The 20,935-nt window shown below is 50.5% G+C and overlaps 2 protein-coding genes across 4 annotated transcripts in view; one reads left to right on the top strand and one right to left on the bottom strand.

Moving 5' to 3' along the window:
* Nucleotides 1-20,935, top strand: part of Rsph14 (radial spoke head 14 homolog) — an 81,182-nt gene that overhangs the window by 10,277 nt on the left and 49,970 nt on the right. The window contains exon 5 of the mRNA XM_036167989.1: nt 2,663-2,781. Within this exon, the coding sequence (XP_036023882.1) occupies nt 2,663-2,781 (119 nt within the window). The remainder of the gene's footprint in view (nt 1-2,662; nt 2,782-20,935) is intronic.
* Gnaz (G protein subunit alpha z) overlaps nt 11,077-20,935 on the bottom strand; it is a 50,976-nt gene continuing 41,117 nt past the window's right edge. For all 3 annotated transcript variants that reach the window (XM_036167986.1, XM_036167988.1, XM_036167987.1), the window contains one exon: nt 11,077-12,209. In XM_036167986.1, the coding sequence (XP_036023879.1) occupies nt 11,865-12,209 (345 nt within the window). In that variant the 3' untranslated portion in view covers nt 11,077-11,864. The remainder of the gene's footprint in view (nt 12,210-20,935) is intronic.

Raw genomic sequence — 20,935 nt, 5'->3', positions numbered from 1 at the left:
GAGCCAGAGCTGGAGAACAGCGGGTGAGCTCAGCTCCACTGTGTAGGCAAGGTGGGTTACAGGTTTCTGCTGCCGTGTGCCACTTCAAGGTGGCCAGACTGATGCTCGAATCGGCGAAACGAACCCAGGCTAGAAGGATCCAGAGACACTGCTCAAAAGTGAGAGGGCTGTGATTCTTGCCACCCCACAAGCCACTGCGCTTTGTGTCTACGGCCTCCCAGGTTTCTAGAAGGTGGAAGATCTCTCTGGCTTGAGTCAGCACGGATTCCAGCAGGGCCACTGACTTGATCTTCTCTGTAGCTCTTCAGAGATCACAGGGCTATAGTAATAAAAACAGCACTGTACTGGCATAAGGGCAGACACATTGGTCAGTGGAATATGAGACCCCATAGGTAAGCACACATGTAGCAGAAGTTTCTCTGGTCCCGCCTGGCCCCTCGGTCCTGTAGCCACTTATAAAATAACTACTCAGAGGCTTATATTACTTACCAACTGTGTGGCCTATGGCAGGCTTCTTGCTAGCTAGCTCTTACATCTTAAATCAACCCATTCCTATTCACCTGTGTATCACCACATGTCCCGTGGCTTTACCTGCATCCCACCACATGCTGCTCCTTGGATGGCAGTTCAGCGTCTCCCCGCCACCCCCCCTTTTTTCCTCTCACTGTCTCTCTTGGATGTTCCCGCCTGGCTCCATCCTGCCCTGTCATAGGCCAATGCAGCTTTATTTACTAACCAGTGGGAACAGCATATATTCACAGCATACAGAAAGACATCCCACAGCACTTCCCCTTTTCTATCTAATCAAAAGGGAAGGTTTTAATATAGTAAAATTATATATAATAAAGCAGTTATCAAGAAAGAAGTAGTTATAATATCAAGTCTATTTAAATTTGGCAAAACTAGAAAATATTCTACCATCTATCCTATTTTGCGAGTCTAAAGTTTTATATCTAATTTACCTTTTATCATGACTAAGGAAAGCTATAATTATAACTATCTTAGTCTTCAACTCCATCAAAGACCCTCAGAAGGATATAATATTACCTAAGTAAATAGGAAGAGCATTGTAAGCAACTTGCAAAAATCTAGAATGACAGAGACATCTGGCTGCCCGGCCAGTCACCTAGAGTTCCTCTGTAATGCTGGGGCATCTGTCTTCAGCCTATAGGCCTAGAGTTTCTCAGTTCTTCTCCCTGAAACTTCTGCTACACACACACTCCTATAGCCACCTGATTTTTGAAAAAAAAAAAAAAAAAAAGCCAAAAATACACGTTGGAGAAAAGAGCATCTTCAGCAAATGGTGATAGTCAAAGAAACTAGCTATGTGTAGAAGAACGGAACAATAGCGTTATTTCTCACCTAGCACAAAATTCAGCTCCAAATATATCAAGAAGTTCAACATAAGTCTTGATACCCTGAATCTGATAGAAGAAAAAGCAGGGACTATACTTGAACTCATTGGCACAGGAAAGGACTTTCTGAAAAAGACACTGATAGGGTAGGCACTCAGACCAGTAATTAATAAATGAGACCTCATGCAACTAAAGAGCTTCTATACAGCAAAGAAAATGGCCACTCACGTGAAGAAGCAATCTACAGAATGGGAAAAACGATCTACCAGTTATACCAGTCATATCTAGACGATACAAAGAACCCAAAAAACTAAATTCCAAGAAAACCAGCCCAGTTAAAAAACGAGGCATAAAACTAGTTAGTCAGAGAGTTCTCAAAAGATGAAATACAAATGGTTGAGAAACATTTTCCAACATACTCAACATCCTCTGCTATGGGGGGGGGGTGCATTTTAAAATTAATTTGAGATCTCAACTTACTCCTGTCAAAATGGCTAAGATAAAAAAAAGAAAATGATGAAGTTAGCCTGGCTATAAGGAAAGAAGACTACTTCTTCACAGCTAGTGGGAGTGCAAACTGGATGCAGCCACTGTGGAAATCAGTGTGGTGGTTCCTCAAAAAGCTAGAAATAGATCTTCTACCACACCATCCAGCTATACCACTCTTGAGCTCACGCCCAAAGGACTCTGTATCCTATGGTAGAGATAACTGATCAGCCATGTGATGAAGAGCTGCCCCATTCACAATATCCAGGACATAGGAACAACCCAGATGCCCATAAACTGATGAACGGATAGCTAAAATGCAGTGTATTTACACAACAGAAGAGCCTTTGGCTATTAAGACAAATGAAATTGGGTTTGGAGAGACGGAAGAGCGGTTATGAACACTCGTTGCTCTTGCAGAGGACCTGGGTTTGGTCCTCAGCACCCACATGGTGGCTCCAGTTCCAGGCTTTCTTCTGACTTCCTTGAACACCAGGTGCACATGTGAAATATACAGATACATGTAGGCAAAACATCCATAACACATACAGTAAACAAATCTTTAAAAATAAATGAAGAAAAAGCCAGGCGGTGGTGGTGCACGCCTGTAGTCCCAGCACTTGGGAGGCAGAGGCAGGCAGATCTCTGTGAGTTCGAGGCCAGCCTGGGCTATAGAGTGAGTTCCAGGAAAGGCGCAAAGCTACATAGGAAAACCTTGTCTTGAAAAACAAAACAAACAAACAACAAACAAAAACAAAAACAATGAAGAAAAGAAACACGAAATGGTCTTCTGATGTCTAAACCCATCTTCCCTTCCTTAGAACTGGCTTCTTAGAGCATGACATCATCCTAGCCCTGTCACACCTGCTGGATGATCACCAGATCACCTGCCGGGAGAACCTACACCAGGCATACAAGCATCTGGCACAGCTGCCGGCAGGTAAGGTTGCATTGCACATGGGATCTGGTATTCGACTGTCTATGGTCTTCCCCTCCAGGTCACTTCGTGCAAGGCTGCAGATCACAGTCCTTGGTACTTTTTTTTCCCCCCTTTTAAAATGACCTCGGGCTGGGTGGTGGCACACACCTTTAATCCCAGCACTCGGGAGGCAGAGGCAGGCGGATCTCTGTGAGTTGGAGGCCAGCCTGGGCTACAGAGTGAGATCCAGGAAAGGTGCAAAGCTACACTGAGAAACCTGTCTTGGGGGAAAAAAAAAGAAACGAAAAACAAATAAAATGACCTCGGGGCAGGTCTGTACCCCTAGCTACTCCTGAGTGCTGAGGAGGACCAGCCTGGACCACAGAGTAAGACTTTGTCTCAAAACCATAGTGGCAGCAACAAAGTTACCTTTTTGTTCCAACAGGACAAATGTATTTTACAAAGCTGGGAGTGTAGCTCAGAAGTAAGAGAATACCTTGAGGCCTATCCATTTCTAAAAATGCAAATAAGCGAATATTTAGTTTAATTTGTAACAAATGAACACAAATAAAAAGACTTGGATCCTCCCAAGCCTTTCCCGATTCTGGGTTCCTCTTCCTCAGGGTGACTTCTTCAGTCGGTAAGGCCACACGCTGGGCTGTCTGTTTTTTTTTTTTTTTCTTTTTCTTTTGGGGGTAGTGGTATTGAACCCAGGCTTCTCATGTGCTGACCAATAAATACTCCGTCGTGGAGTTTACATCCTAGTTCAGTTTATGGCTCTCAGCTTCATGAAGATGAGACTATCCAGTCTATACTATTTCGGTTTTGAGTGCTTTTCTTTAGTGTTTCATTGCTGGATCATAAATGATTTTTGAAGGCTAGGATTCACATTAAGAGAGTGTGTGTATTCAGCTGCCAAGGGACATCTGGTTGTATCCACTTAAGGCATAGATACAGTCCAAGTACTCTCTGCATCTCTCCACACACAGTACCCTTCCCTTCATCTTCCTTGAACCGCTAACAATTTAGTGAATATAACCCTACAACATGTACATGGATTTTTGTCACAGATATAGTATATAAAAAGTATATATATATATATGTGTGTGTGTGTGTGTGTGTGTGTGTGTGTGTGTGTGTATGGCTACTTTGCATATTTTAAGTCTGCGCCAAGTGGGTCTTGCTGCATGTATCCCCTTGCAACTTAAAAATACCCCAAGAAGTAACACTATAATTTTGAAAAGTATTATTGTGTATGTGTTGTACAACTCTTTCCACACAGTATCACAGATGGTGATGATGATGATGACAGAGAGAGAGAGAGAGAGAGAGAGAGAGAGAGAGAGAGAGCGAGCAATGATTTGTGTGTGGAGGGCAGAGGGCAACTTTTGAACTTTTGGGAGTTGGTTCTCGCCTTCCACCTTGTAGAGGTAAGGTTCTGGGCAATTCCGGCTCCACCCTCCGTTTTTACCTTAGGAATGCTGGGATTACAGATGCCTGCTACTGCATCCATTTAAAAACAACAACAACAACACATAGATTCCAGGGATAGCATTCAGGTCATCAGGATGGTGTGACAAGTGCTCCTGCCTGGGGAGCGCCTCACTAGCCCCAATATTATAATTTTGAAACATACCCATGTTGTATCAACTTATACTCTCACTGCACGCTCTTGTCATTTGAATGTATTATGTTTTGTTTTGTTCTTTGGGTTTTTCGAGACAGGGTTTCTCTATGTATCAGCCCTAGCTATCCTGGAACTAACTTACTTTGTAGCCCAGGCTGGCCTCGAACTCACAGAGATCTGCCTGCCTGCGCCTCCCAAGTGCTGGGATTAAAGATGTGTGCCACCATGCCTGGCTCTTGAATATATTGTGACATGTTCCTATGTTGACTGTTTCTACTTCTGGGATGCAGGAGGAATGAGTAATGAGCACCTCCGCACAGACCTTTCTGGTTCACAAGAGGGATGCCCCTAGAGTCTGCTAGGGGAGGTGATGCTGGCCTTAGATGCATGCCTGCCTTCCCTTTGCAGGATGCCAGAACTGCTTCCCAGCCTACCCTCCCCCAGGCAGTGTTATCTTTGTGAATTAGCCCAGTGGTGTGCTGTGGTAGATCACCGCCGTATGGTGTTGCCCACGGGTGTGACCAGTGAGAATGAACATCTCTCTGCTCGGCATTACCTCAGGCTCCTCTCTGCTCAGTGCCTCTGGGGAGCTGGCATCCACCCTGCCAATTAGTTCTTCTACTTCTCGTTAACCTGAAGGAGTTGTCCCAGATCCCACGTGCTTGTTGATCACCTGCACTGACAATATCATTTTTTTTTTCCTGGACTGGCTGGGTAGCATGATGGTTAATCTCCATTGCCAACTCAATGAGACCTAGAATCACCTAGAAAATGGGCTCTGGGCATGCGCTCGTGGGACTGTCTTGGGCATGTTATTTGGTGTGGGAAGACCCACCCACTGTGTGTGGCATCATGCCCTGGGCTGGGATCCTGGAGAAAAGGAAAAAGTGAGCTGAACACATGAATCGGCCACTCCCTGCTTCCTGATTGTGAATGTGTCGATTGCTGACACTGCCTCCAGCTCCCACTGCTGTGACGATGGACTATTCCTGGATCTCTGAGCCAAATAAACCCTTCCTTCTGTTAACTGCTTCTGTCCAGAGTATTTTATCACAGTGTCAGGAAAACTAACCGAGGTAGGTCGCTTCTCATTATTGGTTCGTTTGTTGACCCCAGAGTTCTTCATTTGGAAGTCGGCCTCACCAGCCATTCCCTTGTGCTTCCCCAAGGTGGGGGATTGCAACAAAAGATAGCCCCATTTATCCTGAGCTCGTGAAGACATCCTGCCATATTTTCCAGGAAATAGGAGGCTTTGTTTTGTACTTTTAGTTTGTGAAGGTCACACCTTGAATGGAACTTTGCCCATCTTGCTAGACGTTACCGATCAATCCTGCCAAAGTTCTGAAAGCTCTGGTGTTCTGGGCTCTCTCGGATGTTCCCCATCTCCCTGTAGAACCCAAGCAACATGAGCAGGGCATCTGCCGTGCAGACAAGCCCAGTGAACACAGCCTTTTCGGAGACCGCGGCATCAGCTCTTGGCCCTAGGCCTTGATGGGTGCCGATCACTATGGATGAAGTCTCCAGGAGGGAGGCCAAGGCAGCCTGGTGGAAGGGTTGGCAGCAAGGGCTTGGGGTGGTGGCTGGGAAAATGGACAGAGGGAGGAAGGCAGTGTGGTAGGTGCCTGGGTCGAGAGGCATCTTGGGACCACTTGGGTGCTGTGGCTTTTGGGTTTGCGGGGGTGGCTGTATCTCACACGGTGTCCTAGCTGGGCTTCTGGGTGTGGCATGGACTTCTACTTCAGCATTTCTCTTATCAATTGTAACCTTGGGCGGCAGCTAGTTGCTGGGAGCCTGTGTTGTTTGTTAGGGTGCTTAGCCAGCTTGAAACATATGTTATGAGGCTTCCTGTCCATGGCCACAATGAAGGTTTTTTTTTTTTTTTTTTTTTTTTTTTTTTGCCATGGCATCCTTGATGCCTGCTGCTCCCATGGCACCACCAGCCTCTAGAGTATCTTGTGTGTAGCTAATATTGTTTAGCAGGTGGATGTACCTGTAGGTTTTTTTCCCTTCTGAATCTTTGGTGCTACCAAGGTCTGACTTGTTCCTAGAATAACCAGCAGGGGGTGCTCCAGGACTAGGGCCTGTCCCAGTGATGGGCTTCTTAGGTCCTAAGGGATTGCCCTGTTGAGAGGAGAAACCAAAACAGAAGAGATAAAAGCCACAAAGGGGCTGCCAGGCCAGGCTCCCCAGAAACTGGTGGCCGTGAGTTCCCACCCAAGGTCCTCCTTTGTTTCAGGCATTGACTGGTTATCTGGATGAGTTTGGCTTGGTCCTTTCTCACCTAACTCCCTCCTGTTGAGCCTGGCTCTCAGATGTTGGCCCAGATGTAGTGGTGGCAGTGTAGTTTACTATCTCTGGTCCTGATGTGGGCTGCCTGGCCTTGGGTCAGGGTCTGGTGGTGAATGCAGGTATCCTTTCTAACCAGACATACCCACAAACAGCTGGAGATGGGGTACAGCCACCATCGGTGGAAATCATTCCCTAGCTTTGGACCACGTCTAGATCTCAGTGGGGCCAGTGGGCACCACAGGAAGATATCTGCATGCGGTTTTGAACCTGGGGAGACTAAAATGCTGCAGGGAGCTTCCCTGGAGTCATACTGTCTGGGCTCCAATGAGATCCGGAAGCTGTTTCCACAGGGAGCCGAACCTGTAGGGACCGGCTATTCCCTGAAGTGAAGGGCTGCTGGAGAAACTCGCCCTTCATTAGGATACCTCAGCCCCAGCTGGGCACCCCTTGTTCTTCTGCAGCAGCATCTGCCTCGGTTTCCCCGGCGGCTGAAGAGGTAGTCTGGGAAGCCCCCCGCCCCTCCTCTTGTGTCTGACGCCAACCCCATGTCCTCAGCCTGCCGTCCAAGCTGCTCCTGTCCCTGGCTTTAGTTAGGACAATGACTGATTACAAGGACCTGTTTGGTTTCTGGGCTGCTGTCAATAGTTTCTGGGTACCGCCACCCCTATCCTCTCTACCCCCTGGCACCTCCAGCAGGACAGATCCTTCACCTGGCTAGCCCGGCAAGACTGGCCACAGCTCCAGAACTTACCCTCACCACTTCTCTTGGGCCAAGAAGGCTTTCTTAGCTACTTCCATTCTGTTTTCACAGTATCCCCTAGGGTTCAAAAATAGCCCATTACCAATGCAATTACCACAGGGACTGGGTCCCCTGGGGCCACACTCTACGCTGTTCTGGCTGGCACCTGATGCGGGGAACTATCCCGGTCCTGAAGCTCCCTGTGAGGCCTCTGCCAGTGAGATGAGTCCCCTAAGAGTGCTATCCAGTTTCTGGCGGCTGCTCATCCTCATGGTGCAATGTCACCCTCCATGACATTCACCCCTGTGCCAGCTGGGCCCACTCTCTGCCCATTTGTTGTGGATGTCTGCTATTATCTAGGGCCTAGACAGACCACTACAAGCCTTAGACGCTGTACACTGGCCAAGTCATTTGCTATGCTGTTGGGTGGTGAGAAGTTGTCCTGTTAAGGTCTGTGTGTGTGTGTGTGTGTGTGTGTGTGTGTGTGTGTGTGTCCATTGATAACCTTGGGTTTTGGTCCATGGGAGCTGTCCATCTTATTTTGAGACAGGGTATTTGACTGGGATGTAGGCTAGGCTGGCTGGTAAGCACTGTGGATACGCCTGCTTCCACCTCCCCAGTACTGGGGTTACAAACCCACACCACGAGGCCCAGTTTTCCATGTGAATGCTGGGGGAGTTGAACTCTGCTCCTCATGCTTGAGCAGCAAGCCCCTTGCCAACTGAGCCATCTTTCCATATCGTTTCCTCATTTGTGAAGCAGAATCAACAACCTCAGCTTCTTAGGAGTGTGGTGTAGAGCATAGCTGTTGAGGGCGGCCAGCATCACTGGAACCATCGTGGATGCCCTGCATCCGTGACTGATCAAGTCACTGAGGAAGGTGGTAGTCCCGGATGGCGGTGTGTCTTGGGAGAGGCTAGGCAGCACCCTCAGAGGGCAGGCCAGTCCCTTCAGCTAAATCTTGTCATCAGTTTCTCACTCACTTCCTTGATAAGTCCTGCTGCCCATTTCCCTGCCAAAGCTGGCTAGTGGTGTTTACCTTGTAGGTCTCTCATGGGCCTCTTGGGGTTAGCCCGTGCCACCGGGAGAAGGTCAGACAGTACCGTGCGGATGAATCAGTGGAACTTGCTATTATTATATTGATCTGGAGTGGGTAAGCGTGGGAAGGTGGAGACATGGGGAAGGATAAGACTTTCAGACAGGCTGAGGTGGACTGAAGCTTGATCCCGAAGGATGGAAATATCTAGGCCTATGAGGTTGGCGAGCAAGAAGGAAGGAAGGAAGGAAAAACTGTCACAGAGAGCCCAGCATGGTTCACGGAATGGAGGTCTGTCTCTGGAGGATGTGATGGTTGATACTGTGAACTTGACAGGATCTAGACTCTCCTGGGAGATAAGGTTCTGGGCATGCTTGTTGATGGTCAGTATAGATTAGCTTAGCCATTGGACAACCCTGGGAAGGATTATATAGATTAGGGAGGTAGAGGAGGGAAGACCCACCTTGATTCTGGGTAGCATCATGTCACACACTGGGTTCTAGATGGAATAAAAAGGGGCACATTGGGCTCTCCCATTCTTGATCACAGATGCAATGTGACCAGCTGCTCTTACTGCTATGACTTCCCCAACACGATGGCCTGGAACCTCAGATTGTGAGCCAAAGTAAGTTGCCTTTGTCAGTTGTTGTAACCAAGGCCAACAGGCCAAGTAACCAATACAGGGGCTGGGAGGGATCACGAGGAGGTGCCCACAGGGCTCTAGAGGAAAGCCACTTGCTGGGTCAGGCCTCCTCTGCTCCCTGCACACAGGGAGGCAGGATCTTTCTATTTTCCCTTCAGCTGTGTATTTTTAGGTTAAAGATGCTCACAGCGAAATCTGGTTTCTGTTTCACAGCTGGTATTAAAAGCACAGAGTACGTCTCAGTGACTTACAGTTGAACATTTTATCTCCTTAAACAAGAGCCCCCCTAGGGTTCTTGCGGCTGGTGACATGAGGACAGGGGAAGGAGATTCCCACATAGGTGGGAGGGTAGGTGGACCAGAGACCCCAGTCTGTGTGTTTGTATCTGAGTACGTTTGTGTGGATGTCGGTTGTCCTACACTCGGGGCTCTGTCTGGAGTTCTCCTTGGAGGAAACAGTTTCAGGGGCATCCTGTGCGCCTCCTGGATTCCTGCTCCATCCACATGCAGTGCAGGGTGGGGATCCAAGCACCCTACTCCTCCTGTGTTCCCCATGAAGAACAGTGAGTTCCACTGACTTGAGGAAATTCCCCCGACTGCCTGATTCCTGACCTTGATCTTGGGATGCTTCCCCAAGTCTAAGGTGGTCACCACTGGCCACCCACGGAGGTGCGGAGTATTACTGTAAGTGTACAGAGTCTGACCGCACCTGCTTGTCGGGCATACTTCCTTGACTTGTATGGGCACTGATCTACCACCCCAAGTACCTCTGAGCACAAAAGCCACTGAGTGGGCAGTGGAGGATCTGTCCTATACTTTCTTCCTCCTGGGAAGCCAACTGACACCCCCGAAGAGCTTATCTGTGTAAACAGGGCCAGTGCTGGGTGGGGTCTTGGGACCCGCAGAAGTGGGTCAGAACCATCATCATTTGCAACTTTCTGTCCTCTGAGGGCCTGGTAGGTTTACTGTCTTCTGTAACTCCTCCTTTCTAAATCCATTCCAAAATGACTTTACCTGTGCATGTATGTGGACGTGGGGGAAGGAGTGGGAGAGACCCCTGGCGTGGAAGGTGTCTCTAGCTGCTTTAGATGGCACCGAGCTAAGCCACACACGAGCCACACACAGCACACAGGGACAAGGTTTGGCTCCGTTCAGGGTATTTTATTTTCTTAAAGTAGACAATCTCTGACTTTCATACGGTTATCAGCTCTTCTCTCCCTCTGTACATCTCAACTCCTTGGCTGCGATTCTGTACATTGACCTTGGGCCCAAGGGTACCAAACAAAGGGTCGAGAGAGATTTGGCAAGGGCTCTAGAGTGCCATCCCCTTGGCAGCAGGGGTTTTGTATTTATACACAGCCAGGGCTCTTTCCAGACCAGTGTCTGTGTGCCCTGGGGCTAGGAGGCCTGGAATGCAGGGTCCCAGGTCCCAGCAGGGGTTCCTTCAGGCCACAACTCTGGCTGTGCCTTCACAGGAGTCTGAGCAGCTGCCAGCCCACCTCAGGCTTGGAGGATTTGGGGACCAGGGAGTGTGCCTTCTCTTGCCTGCCCTCCCTTCTTTTGGCAAAGCCATAGATAATTTACACTTTAAATACCAAGACAGTGAGCTATTGTTCATTCGCTCCTAGTAAAGAACCTTCTGTAAATACATCACATTTATTTTTCTTAAATAAAAACGAAGCGCAAAACGGCACCAATTACAAGAGGACGTTGCAGAGGCTTATGTACATATGTCCCATGAGGCTGGCGTCGGGGTGCCATTTGCCCCAGAATTCTTTGGAGCCGAGGAGCAGAATCGTCCAACTTCTATACTCAGCAAGCCAGACACAAAAGGGACACCTGAAATGAAATGTGTTTTGAAAATCTGCATTTAAAAAAGAATAGTTAATCACATCCGAAACTGTAGTTTTTTTTTTTTTTTCTGCGAAACATAAAATTTGGCAAAAAAAAAAAAAAAGGAAAAAAAAAAAAAAAAAAAAAAAAAAAGAAAAGATGCCAGAGAAGAAAAACCAGGTTTCCATTTATAAAACATCAGACCAGCAGAGGGAGAGCTGCAAACCCAGCTGGCCTAGTTTGAAATAAACGATGCCACTCATTTTCCTGGGTTAATTTTCGCTGCATACGTTTTAGCTGTTTAAAAGGAGCCACCAGTGATTAGAGGTCCGATTCGCACAGTCCCTTGTTTCCGCAGGTCCCAGGTACCGGACACACGTGGTGCAGAGTGGCCGAGTCGGGTGTGGTTAGGTGGGGAGGTACAACAGTCCCTGCTCTGGGCCTCCCTCCTGGTCAGTGGTAGTCCCCAGTCCGGAGCTCAGTTGGTGAGCTGGCCTTCTTCCAGGCAATGGGCACAGCTGGCTGGACCTGGCCCCAGTCCTGTGGCCTCTCCCCGCCCAGGGGCAGTCCAATGTGAACCCCCATGCAGAGTGGGGCCGACTCAGGAAGGCAGAGTGAAGGGGGCAAGACGGCCTCGGAACTGAACTCGCCACAGCAGCTCCGTAAGACTTCAGGAAACCTCGACACTTGGGCGAACTCTGCCATCTCCGGATGTGCGTGTGTGCGCGCGCGTGTCTGTGTGTCTACCTACCTAGCAATCTATCCAAATATATTTATGTTTGCTGAGACGTAGGGCCAAGAAGGCAGAGGCTGGGGGTGGGGTGGGGACACACTCTTCAAGCCCCGTTTTCTGCCCCTGGGGTTGGGCCTCTCTAGCATGAGCTGGGGTCCGACACCCCGCGGGTTTCGCCACAGGCAAGCAGGCCGTGCCTGGCTCCTCAGCAAAGGCCAATGTACTTGAGATTGTTCTGTATAATGACATCCGTCACTGCGTCAAAGACAAACTGGATGTTACTGGTGTCGGTGGCACAGGTGAAGTGGGAGTAGATCTCCTTGGTCTCCTTGTTGCGGTTAAGGTCCTCGAACTGACGCTGGATATAGACCGCAGCCTCCTCGTACGTGTTTTGACCCTTGTACTCCGGGAAGCAGACACTGAGTGGGATGCGTCGGATCTTCTCTGCCAGGAGGTCCTTCTTGTTCAGGAAGAGGATGAGCGAGGTGTTGATAAACCAGTTGTTGTTGCAGATGGAGTCAAAGAGGCGCAGGCTTTCTGCCATTCGGCTCTGGGGTGGTGAGGAGGGAAGTGCTGGTGTTAGTCCCGGGGAGCAGAGAGAGAACTTAAGACCCACAGCCCCGCCAGGGGGCGCTTCCCCCTGAGACTGCCCGCCTGGTGCCAGCCCCTGAGACCGCATCTGATAGGTCAAATCCGTCTTCACTCATCTCCCCAGAACCAGCTGGCCGTCTACTTGGCCCTGAGTATCTAGGGTTTTCCTCCCGCTTCAGGACCCCTCCTCTGGGCAACGATGCTCAAATGGCCTCAATATGTGGTCCGAGGGCTGAGGCAGTGCCCAGCCTAGCCTCCTTGAAGCCTGGGGATGCGGAACCCTCCTCCATACCTACTCTGAGGACCGGACATATCTGAAACAGCGCTAGCTCCCGGGTCTCTCCACACCCACACTCAGAAGCTCAAGTATTCCATGGGGAGCTATTTCTTCAGTGTGAGTCTGGGTTTCACACAGTCCCCTGAAACCTTAATTCTGCCATGCGGCACCTGCGGAGGGACAGCCTGGAACGGTTGCTGTCTCTGCACCCCACCCCACCCCTGCCACCCACCGCTGGCTTTATGGGCTCACATGCAGTGGGTGTCCGGCCACATCTGAGCAGGCAGTCTAGCACATAGAATGAGGGTGACATCGTGGGACAGAGTTGTGACCAAGTGACAGAGCACGGTCTCTGGTCCCTCCCACTGTTGGCCTCTCTTCTTTTTTGAGGACATGTCATGTGCACAGTGACTTTGGGCCTTAAGGAGCATGTCCAAATGTACTCCCCCGGACATGGACAAATCTTATTTCTAAAAGGGGTAACTGTCCCCACCTGGAGTCACTGCAGGTAGAACTGCCCATCATCACTTTAAGATAAAGTGAAACAAGCCAAGTTCCGGGATAAGCCTAAGTCAGTTTTATATCCTCATCAACTGAGATACCGGCCAGTGAGCGAGGCTGGCATTGATTAAGGGGGACCCAGGGCACCAGCAGCATCCCCAGCGGTGACAGTGACAATAATGATGTTTCCAGCCGAGGTTCTACCTGTGCCACCCTCACGCCTTCCTATCTCCATCTTAACGATGGAGAGACTGAGCCTTGGAGAGGTAGGAAATGTGCCCCGAGTCCCTCATCAGGGGCTGTGTGCTTGCAGTCCCGTGCAAGGCAGTGGCCTGGGGGCAGAATTCCAGGGTATCCCACAGAAACCTGCTTCCCAGGCCCCATGTTCTCTGAGGCCCTGGCTCTTGCTGGAGGAAACGGATGTGTGGAAAGGGGAGGGTGGTCAGAGGTCCCTGTTATCATCCCGAGACTCATCCAGCAGGAAGACTATGTTTTGCAAATTCATTCTTTAGAGTTGATACAATCAATACAGGAGAAACTCTAGAGAGTGAGTAACCCCAGGCTTTGGCATGGTCTAAATTGAGAAACGGAGAGCAGGGTCCCAAGCCCAGCGACACCCGAGGGAGCCAGCAACTTCCCCTAAGGATGAACCAGATCTGGATGTGATGTTTGGAAAGGGAGATTGGTGGGTGGTGGTCTAGGAATGTTACCTTCTGCTGGGAGAACAATTAGCTCTAATGGATTCCTGGAAAATGCAGTGTGAAAGATGACTGTGGGAACGGAGCTGTCACTTCTCATAGAGATGATGTCATAATTGGGGCTTTTGCTTCTGACTCCAAATTCTGTATCAGATATGGCTATTAGCACATATTCTTCAATTCATCGAGCAGGCAGGCTTGCTGAGCATGTCCTGAGTGCACGGGGCCATGTCTCTCACACTAGACGGAGGAGGTCTCAGAGCTGTGTGAGCCTTGATAGAGACACTGGAATCCATTCAGGGGCGGGCTAGGGGGCTTCCCCTGGCCTGTAAGGGGGATGGGAAGCACAGAGTTGGGGGCAAAGGTGACGGTTCTCTTAGCCCCAGTGGGTCACTTGGGATGTGGCAGGAGTGGTCCTTGGACGGAGGTCAGCCCAGGAAGTGTTCAGAAAGTGGGATGTGGCTCAGAGGAGGGGCGGAAGGACTCTCTAAAGGTGCTGCAGTAGTGAACAGTTGCTGGCCAGAGGTCAGCCCTCTTAAGACAACGCCTGTGGGAAGAGCTCAGTTGTAGAGACCTTTAGGGGTAGCTGTAGGAAGGGCCAAAAGACCATCCCTGAGACTGCCTCAGCTTCTGTGTGCCTAATGGACTCCTTTCCTCCCCAGCTGTCTGAACTACTTCCCTGCTGGCACATCTCGCAGACTTGGGGGACCCTGCATGACCAGACTAAGCCTTGCATCTGTGACTCAAGAAGTCATGGAACCCGCGCACCTCGCTCACAGGGTGGCAGGCGGCAGAAGGGGTAGGACTAGGTGTCTAGGAAGCACAGGATCTTCCTTTATCTCGGGCTCCTCCTCATACCCCAGGCTCCTCTGGCTCTGCTGCAGTTTCAAGCTCAGGTTTTCTGGTGACCCCTCTATTTTTTTTTTCAGGACTGCAGAACCACCCTGGCCATCATTTTGAGTCTCTTGGGAGATGGTGTGTCTCAAATAACACTTGTCCCCACCCCACGGTCCCATCTCCCGGGACCTGCCCAGTAGGATTCAGAAAAGCCTGCGGGGGTGGGGTGGGGTGGGGGGCACTGTTGTGCGTTTGGCCTGTAAGCTCATGGAGGACACAGGGCTTCAGAGTCATGGCAGTCCCCGAGCCAGCCACTTCCTTCTGTCCTCCAGAGATTTCCTGATGCTGGGTGGGTTGTCAGTATATGAGCACCGAAGTTCTGTAAAGTGGATATGCATAACTGCCCTGGGAGCTATGCTATGCCAGGCTGTTAAGTCTTGAAGCCATGCGACAGAAGAGTGAGTGGGAGGGCTGAAGCTGGCCTTCTGCCTGGCCTCCCAGCCTTGTCACTACAGCACTCCACATCCGTTCATATTCTGCTTTGCTTGTAGGGCATCTTCTTCTGTGAGGCTGCTGCCTACCCCCCTAAACCTTCCGTCTGTGCCCTACTCAGTCTGTGAGCTATCTCTCCCGCCTCTTCTCCATTTACATCTGCTTGGCTTCATGGGTCATTGCTGCTTCTCGGGGTGATATGGTGGGGACTCCACCAGCCCAACACAACATGTTTTCTTTTGATCCTGGGGTCTGAAGGAGCTGCAAGCAAGCAAGTAAGCCAGAGCCTGCTTGCTGGGGTGGAAGTGGGGATGGCGAGGCTTTGTCCTTTCACACATGGACCGAGCCCTAGGGTACTATTGATTTGCCAGAGCTCGGTAAAGAACGATTAATATTCTCTCTGGCAGGACATCTCCCTTACCTTTACCTTTCCAGCCACCAATGGTGCAGCCATGGTGGAAGTACTATGGTCAGTAGTTGCTATGAGGCCAGCCAGGGCTTAACCACTCAGCTCTCTGAAGGGCTCTTTCACTATGGAAATTGACATTTTCTGGGAGGCTGGGGTTCATCTGAACATTCGTTCATATAAATAACACAGAGCATGTGATTCTGACAGAAGCCTGTGCAATGTGGGAAGGTGGGAATCTTACTGCTTGGTGGTGGGAACCAGTGATTTGTAGCAAGCCATGTCAGCCACATTGAGGCTAGGTAACAGTCCCGAGGGTGGGCTGCAGCTGTATCTTGGACATCTGTGACATGTTCAGATGGCTCTAAATGTACTCAATGCCACAATCCTCCTTTACCCCAGGGTGGGGCTTGCCTGCACGTGGATTTCTTACCAAGGGGTGGAGGCCAACAACTTTCAAGCATGTTGGCCTGAGAATCCAGGGGTCTTCTTTGCTAGTACGGCCTCCAGGGGCCAGCACCTACGGTAGTCGAACCAAGACTGGCTCCTGGAATGATTTTTTTTTTTTTTCAAGGAGGCCAGCCGCCGGGGTTTGTGTCAGGTCAGCCATTTGGTTCCCTTTCTGCACACCTGGTGACACACAGTGGCAGATGTCCCTGGTTATGCATGCAAGGTCTGGGGCTCATTTTTAATAGCATCCTTCTGTAGCCTCTCTGCATCCCGACTGAGCTTCCAAGGATAATATCTGGACCTTTGTGACGGGGGTTCTCCCACTCTGTTCCCACCTCTCATAACTCACTTGGAATCCACTGTCCCACACTGGCCCGCCCTAGCATTCTGAACACCACTCTCTGTCCCTTTGTCACACTCTGGGCGGGACGCCAACTTGTCACTGTCTCACCCCCTTCATCTGTGATAAGAGGTTGAGCTCAGCAGTTCCCAAAGATGAGATTTTTTTTTTTTTTAACCAGTCAAATATGAGTACACACATAATCTGGAGTTCATGCGGGACCCAAGTCCTTCACCTATGTCAGAGGCCTTGGTTTTCCACTTGGCACATGCTCAGATGCGCCTGGCCAGATACCCCACCACACAGGCCCCAGGGGCGGGCTTGTAGTCTCCTTCCACATGAAAGAACAAACAGCTTTGCTGTCAAAGCTGTAAAGGTCTTGTACTGGCTGGCTCTGGGTGCCAACTTGACACAACCGAGAGCCAGTAGTGAGGTGGGAGCCTCCATTGAGGAAATGCCTCCATGAGATCCAGTTGTAAGGCATTTTCTCAATTAGTGATCCATGGGGCAATGCCCAGCTCATGGTGGGTGGTGCCATTCCTGGGCTGCTGGTCCTGGGTTCTTTAAGAAAGCAGGCTGAGCAAGCCAGGGGAAGCAAACCAGTGAGCAGCATCCCTCCATGTCCTCTGCATCAGCTCCTGCCTCCAGGTTCCAGCTCTGCCTGAGTTCCTGTCCTGACTTCCTCCAATGACCTGGAAGTGTGAGCCAAATAAACCCTTTCCTCCTCAGTTTGCTTTTTGGTCATGGTGTTTCATCACAGCAACAGAAACCCTAGCTGAAACAATTCTCAAGATGAACAACCATGTCTTATATCAAGTTAACTGGACTTTAGTCTCCTCTTAGAACTGAAGAGGTGCCCCAAACCTTGAGATTGCTGGTTTGAGGCCAGCCTGGACTACATAGCAAGACTCCTTATAAAGAAATATAAATGGCTTCAACCTCCCAACACCATCCACCAAAAAAAGGCCTCAGTTAAAAGAGCAGCAGAGCTGTTCTCATCCCCTGACCTAAGGAACAGCTCCTTTTCTGGAGGTCCTATGAGTGCGGACGGTTAAGAAAGGAGGTAGCCGCCAGGCGGTGGTGGCGCACGCCTTTAATCCCAGCACTCAGGAGGCAGAGCCAGGCGGATCTCTGTGAGTTCGAGGCCAGCCAGGTCTACCAAGTGAGTTCCAGGAAAGGCACAAAGCTACACAGAGAAACCCTGTCTCGAAACACCCCCCCTCCCAAAAAAAAGGGAGGTAGCTAAGGCTTGATGTTTGGGACTGTCCTGTGCTCCTCCGGGGCCCACATGCGCTTGGTGAACCTCTGCCTGGGAAGCCACCAATCACCCCTACCCCAAGAGTGGTAGCAGCACAGGCCTGTTCTGCACAGGGATGCTCTCCCCATCAGGATTCCCAGTAATCCTTCTTGGGGATCCAGTATATCCCAGCTTCCTTTGGCTTCATCTGCATGCAGACTGTCCTTCAGATACTGGTCCAGACTAACCGTTTCCCAACCCTTTCCTTCATTTGTGTAAACAGTCCTGTAGTGGGTACCCCTAGTTTGTGTAGCCCATGGTCATACTGCTTTGGGGAAGCCAAGCATCAACGTCTACTCATGTGCCTCCGTACCCAGGCTCAGGTAACTGCTAGTGGCCGGGATTTCTGCCAACAGAGAAAATGAAATAAGTAACACATGGCAACAGGGGCCATTTCAGCTGGGCTTTGTGGCTGAGGGGCCTAGTCACCTGTTGAGTGTACTGTGAGGGGAAGTGGTGTCAGAGACTCTCCTGCTCTGGGCTACAGTTTTCCTCACCTGTAGGTCAAATTAGTTCTGGTACAGTATGAGAAGTTCAAGCCAGCTTGTACTAGAAAAGCCCAGAATATTTTTCACAGAATAATGGATTCAGCTTTTTACCCTACAAGTGGGGCTGGTCTGGGTCATGAATGAACTCCATTCACCAGACTGTCAATCCTGCAGTCAGCAGGGCTGACCCAGTCAGAGCAACAAGCTGCCAGGGTTGGGGGCAGTGCCCGGATGGGAGAGGCTTCACCGGTTTCACTGGATTCACACTGGTTGGTGTTCTTCACAGAGTGACAGCCAAGCTTCTGGGATTTCCACTGTAGGGGAAGGCGTGGGAGTGTGCCAATGTGAGGGGCTGTCTACTAGATGGCAGTATGGCTTGAGGGCCATAGGAACTGCTGACCCACACCATGACCAAGTCCTGTCCCGGCTAGTACTCTTGGTGTAGAACTGATTTCTTTACACTGTCTAGAGAAATAGGAAAGGGCCAGAGCCCTGTGCTCTGCATTCAGTGGGCAGGGAAGGGCTCAGTCAGTCACTTCCCTGAACTGTCCTAGCTCTTTGGAGAGAACTTCTCTAGCAGGGAGTGGGTGGGTGGACCTCACCATCAGGTCTCAGTAGGTCCCCAGAATGCAGGAGCCTGTGAAAACAGCTTGTCTCTAAAGAGAAGGTCTTCCAGGCAAGCGAAAGATGTTGAGTTCTTCTCCAAGCAAAGAAGAACAGAAGTTTGGTGTAACTGGCTGAGGAGCTCACCAACAGGCTTCAAGGAAGCAAGTGCAATGTCCCTCACCCCTGGACTCTATGGCAAAGAGGCCAGTCTGGCCAACGACGCAAGGGGCTGGGGAGCTTAGTTTATGTCACCCTGGACAGTCCTTGTCAGGAACTCCTGACTTCAATTTTCCTTTGGGGCTCTGATATCATCTATCAGGGTCTCAGGGGCACAAGATCCCAGTCTGAACTTATCCCCAGGCCAATGAGTTAGAAACAGGAGTCAGTTCCATGTGGTGACAATTTGGATCCTAGGTGGAATGGAGGTGGTATTGAAGAACTGGGGCAGGACCCTCGCAGGAGGAGGCTGGGACCAGGGTGGCCTCCTTACACAAAAGGGAAGATGTGTTCGTAAGGCTCGGAACAGCCTGTTCTAACGTAGAGCAAACCTCAGCAGCATGGAACCTGAGCAGCTGGGCCATGTCCTGGTCATGGCTGGCCATGATGCCTTGACCTAGGGTGCTTGTCAAGGAGTAACATCTTACAGGATCTTCAGTGGACTGTGCAGAATGGGAAGCTGGTTCAGTGACCCTTGTGGGCCAACTTGGGCGTTAACATTTGCTTCTAGGATATTTTTTCCCCCTTGCTGGTGTGGGCCATTCAGCTCTAGAGACTCCCAGTGTGTACCTACTCCCACATCTCAAGTCCTCTCCAAACAGATGCGCATGCTTTAGGGTTTGGGCCCGTTGGACCTTTCGAGGCCCGCCCCCTACCCCCAGGCTCCCATTCTGGCCATTCTGGCTGCAGTGTGTTCCCGCCCTGCACATGTGCTCAGTTTCCTCTCTCTTCCAGGACCCACTTAGCCTCTAGCCTGTGCTACTATGTCCAAAGGTGTCTTCCAGTTCCACATGGTTCGACCCAAGGTGCTTGGCCATATCTGAGTATCTTTCTCTCCCTCGGTCTAGACTGCAGGCTCTGGCCCTTAGCGTCAATAGTCATGGACATCTGGCCACTCATCCTGTCTTGTTGGTTTGGATGTGCAATGTCTCCTGTAGGCTCAGGTGTTTGAACACTTGGTCCCCAGCCGGGAGTGCTGTTTTGGGAAGGTTGTCAAGGCATATGAAATGGAGCATCGATGAAGGAAGTGGATCACAGGGGCGGGCCTCCCTCGACATCCCCACTTTGCTTCCTGGCTGTGGATGCAATGTGACCCGCCAGCCTCGGGCTCCAGATACCACGCCTCCCTTCCCTGCCTGCAGCCACATGTTCTCTGCCATGGCCCCACCAAGGTGGACTGCATCCCTTGGGAGCTTGTACGCCTAACCAAACCCCTTCTCCCGTAGGCTGCTCTTGTGAGAGTATTTTGTTATAGCCACAGTTAAAGAAACTGAGGCACTGCCAGCATCTGCTCTGTGATCAGAAGCCTCTGGTTTGGAAACGATAGGGTTAGATCTGAAACAGCTCACTGCTGTTGGGACCTGGAACCATTACAGGGACTGCCGCTAACATGAGTTGCTGAGAGGCTTTTGTTGGGCATGATTCTGCTGGCTTCTTGGAGGAAAGGGCCTGTACGTGCCAGGCAAGTGTTCCGAGTCACATTTCATTCACCGCCACTCTGCAGCGAGACTCTTATCACCTCCTACATCCCAGATCATAGTTCTTGCCTTAGTGAAACAGAGTACACTCATCTTGGATCCTCCAGCGACCTAGACTGAATTGTGTTTCCGAGAAGTTGGTCTTGGACTGGGCACTAAACCCTTCACTTCCTCTGAGACCTATCTCCAGGCCTCATGAAACCCCCTTAGATGCCAGGCTTGTCAGCCAGGCCCTTGAGACTTTTCAAGGTGCCAGGGTCTCCTTTCACGGATAGACTAGACTAAGGCCGGTACATCCTTTCACTTGCTAGTCTGAAGATCTGTGGCTGCATTTCCTATCTGGTAGCTGGCTGGTTCTGCCACTCTCTCCTGTTTTAGAGCCATGGAGGGGGGGTGCAGGGGGGTTACTATTCATGCTCTGGCGGCCTCAAGGAGCTTAGAAGACACGAGGAGTGAGGCGAGAGACACAGAGGGGAAGTCAGCTGAAACCTAAGCAGGCATCACGGCACCGCTTCCTGGCAGCAGCATGCAGCTGGGGAGGTGTCAGTCATCTGCCTAGGGCCAGATGCATGGTTCTCCCCAGACAGTGCCAGCTACTG

The sequence above is a fragment of the Onychomys torridus genome, chromosome 18 (assembly GCF_903995425.1).
Source record: "Onychomys torridus chromosome 18, mOncTor1.1, whole genome shotgun sequence".
In the NCBI taxonomy this organism is placed as follows: Eukaryota; Metazoa; Chordata; class Mammalia; order Rodentia; family Cricetidae; genus Onychomys; species Onychomys torridus.
Note: the sequence above shows the minus strand (reverse complement) of the source record. Positions and strands in the feature narration are given on the sequence as shown.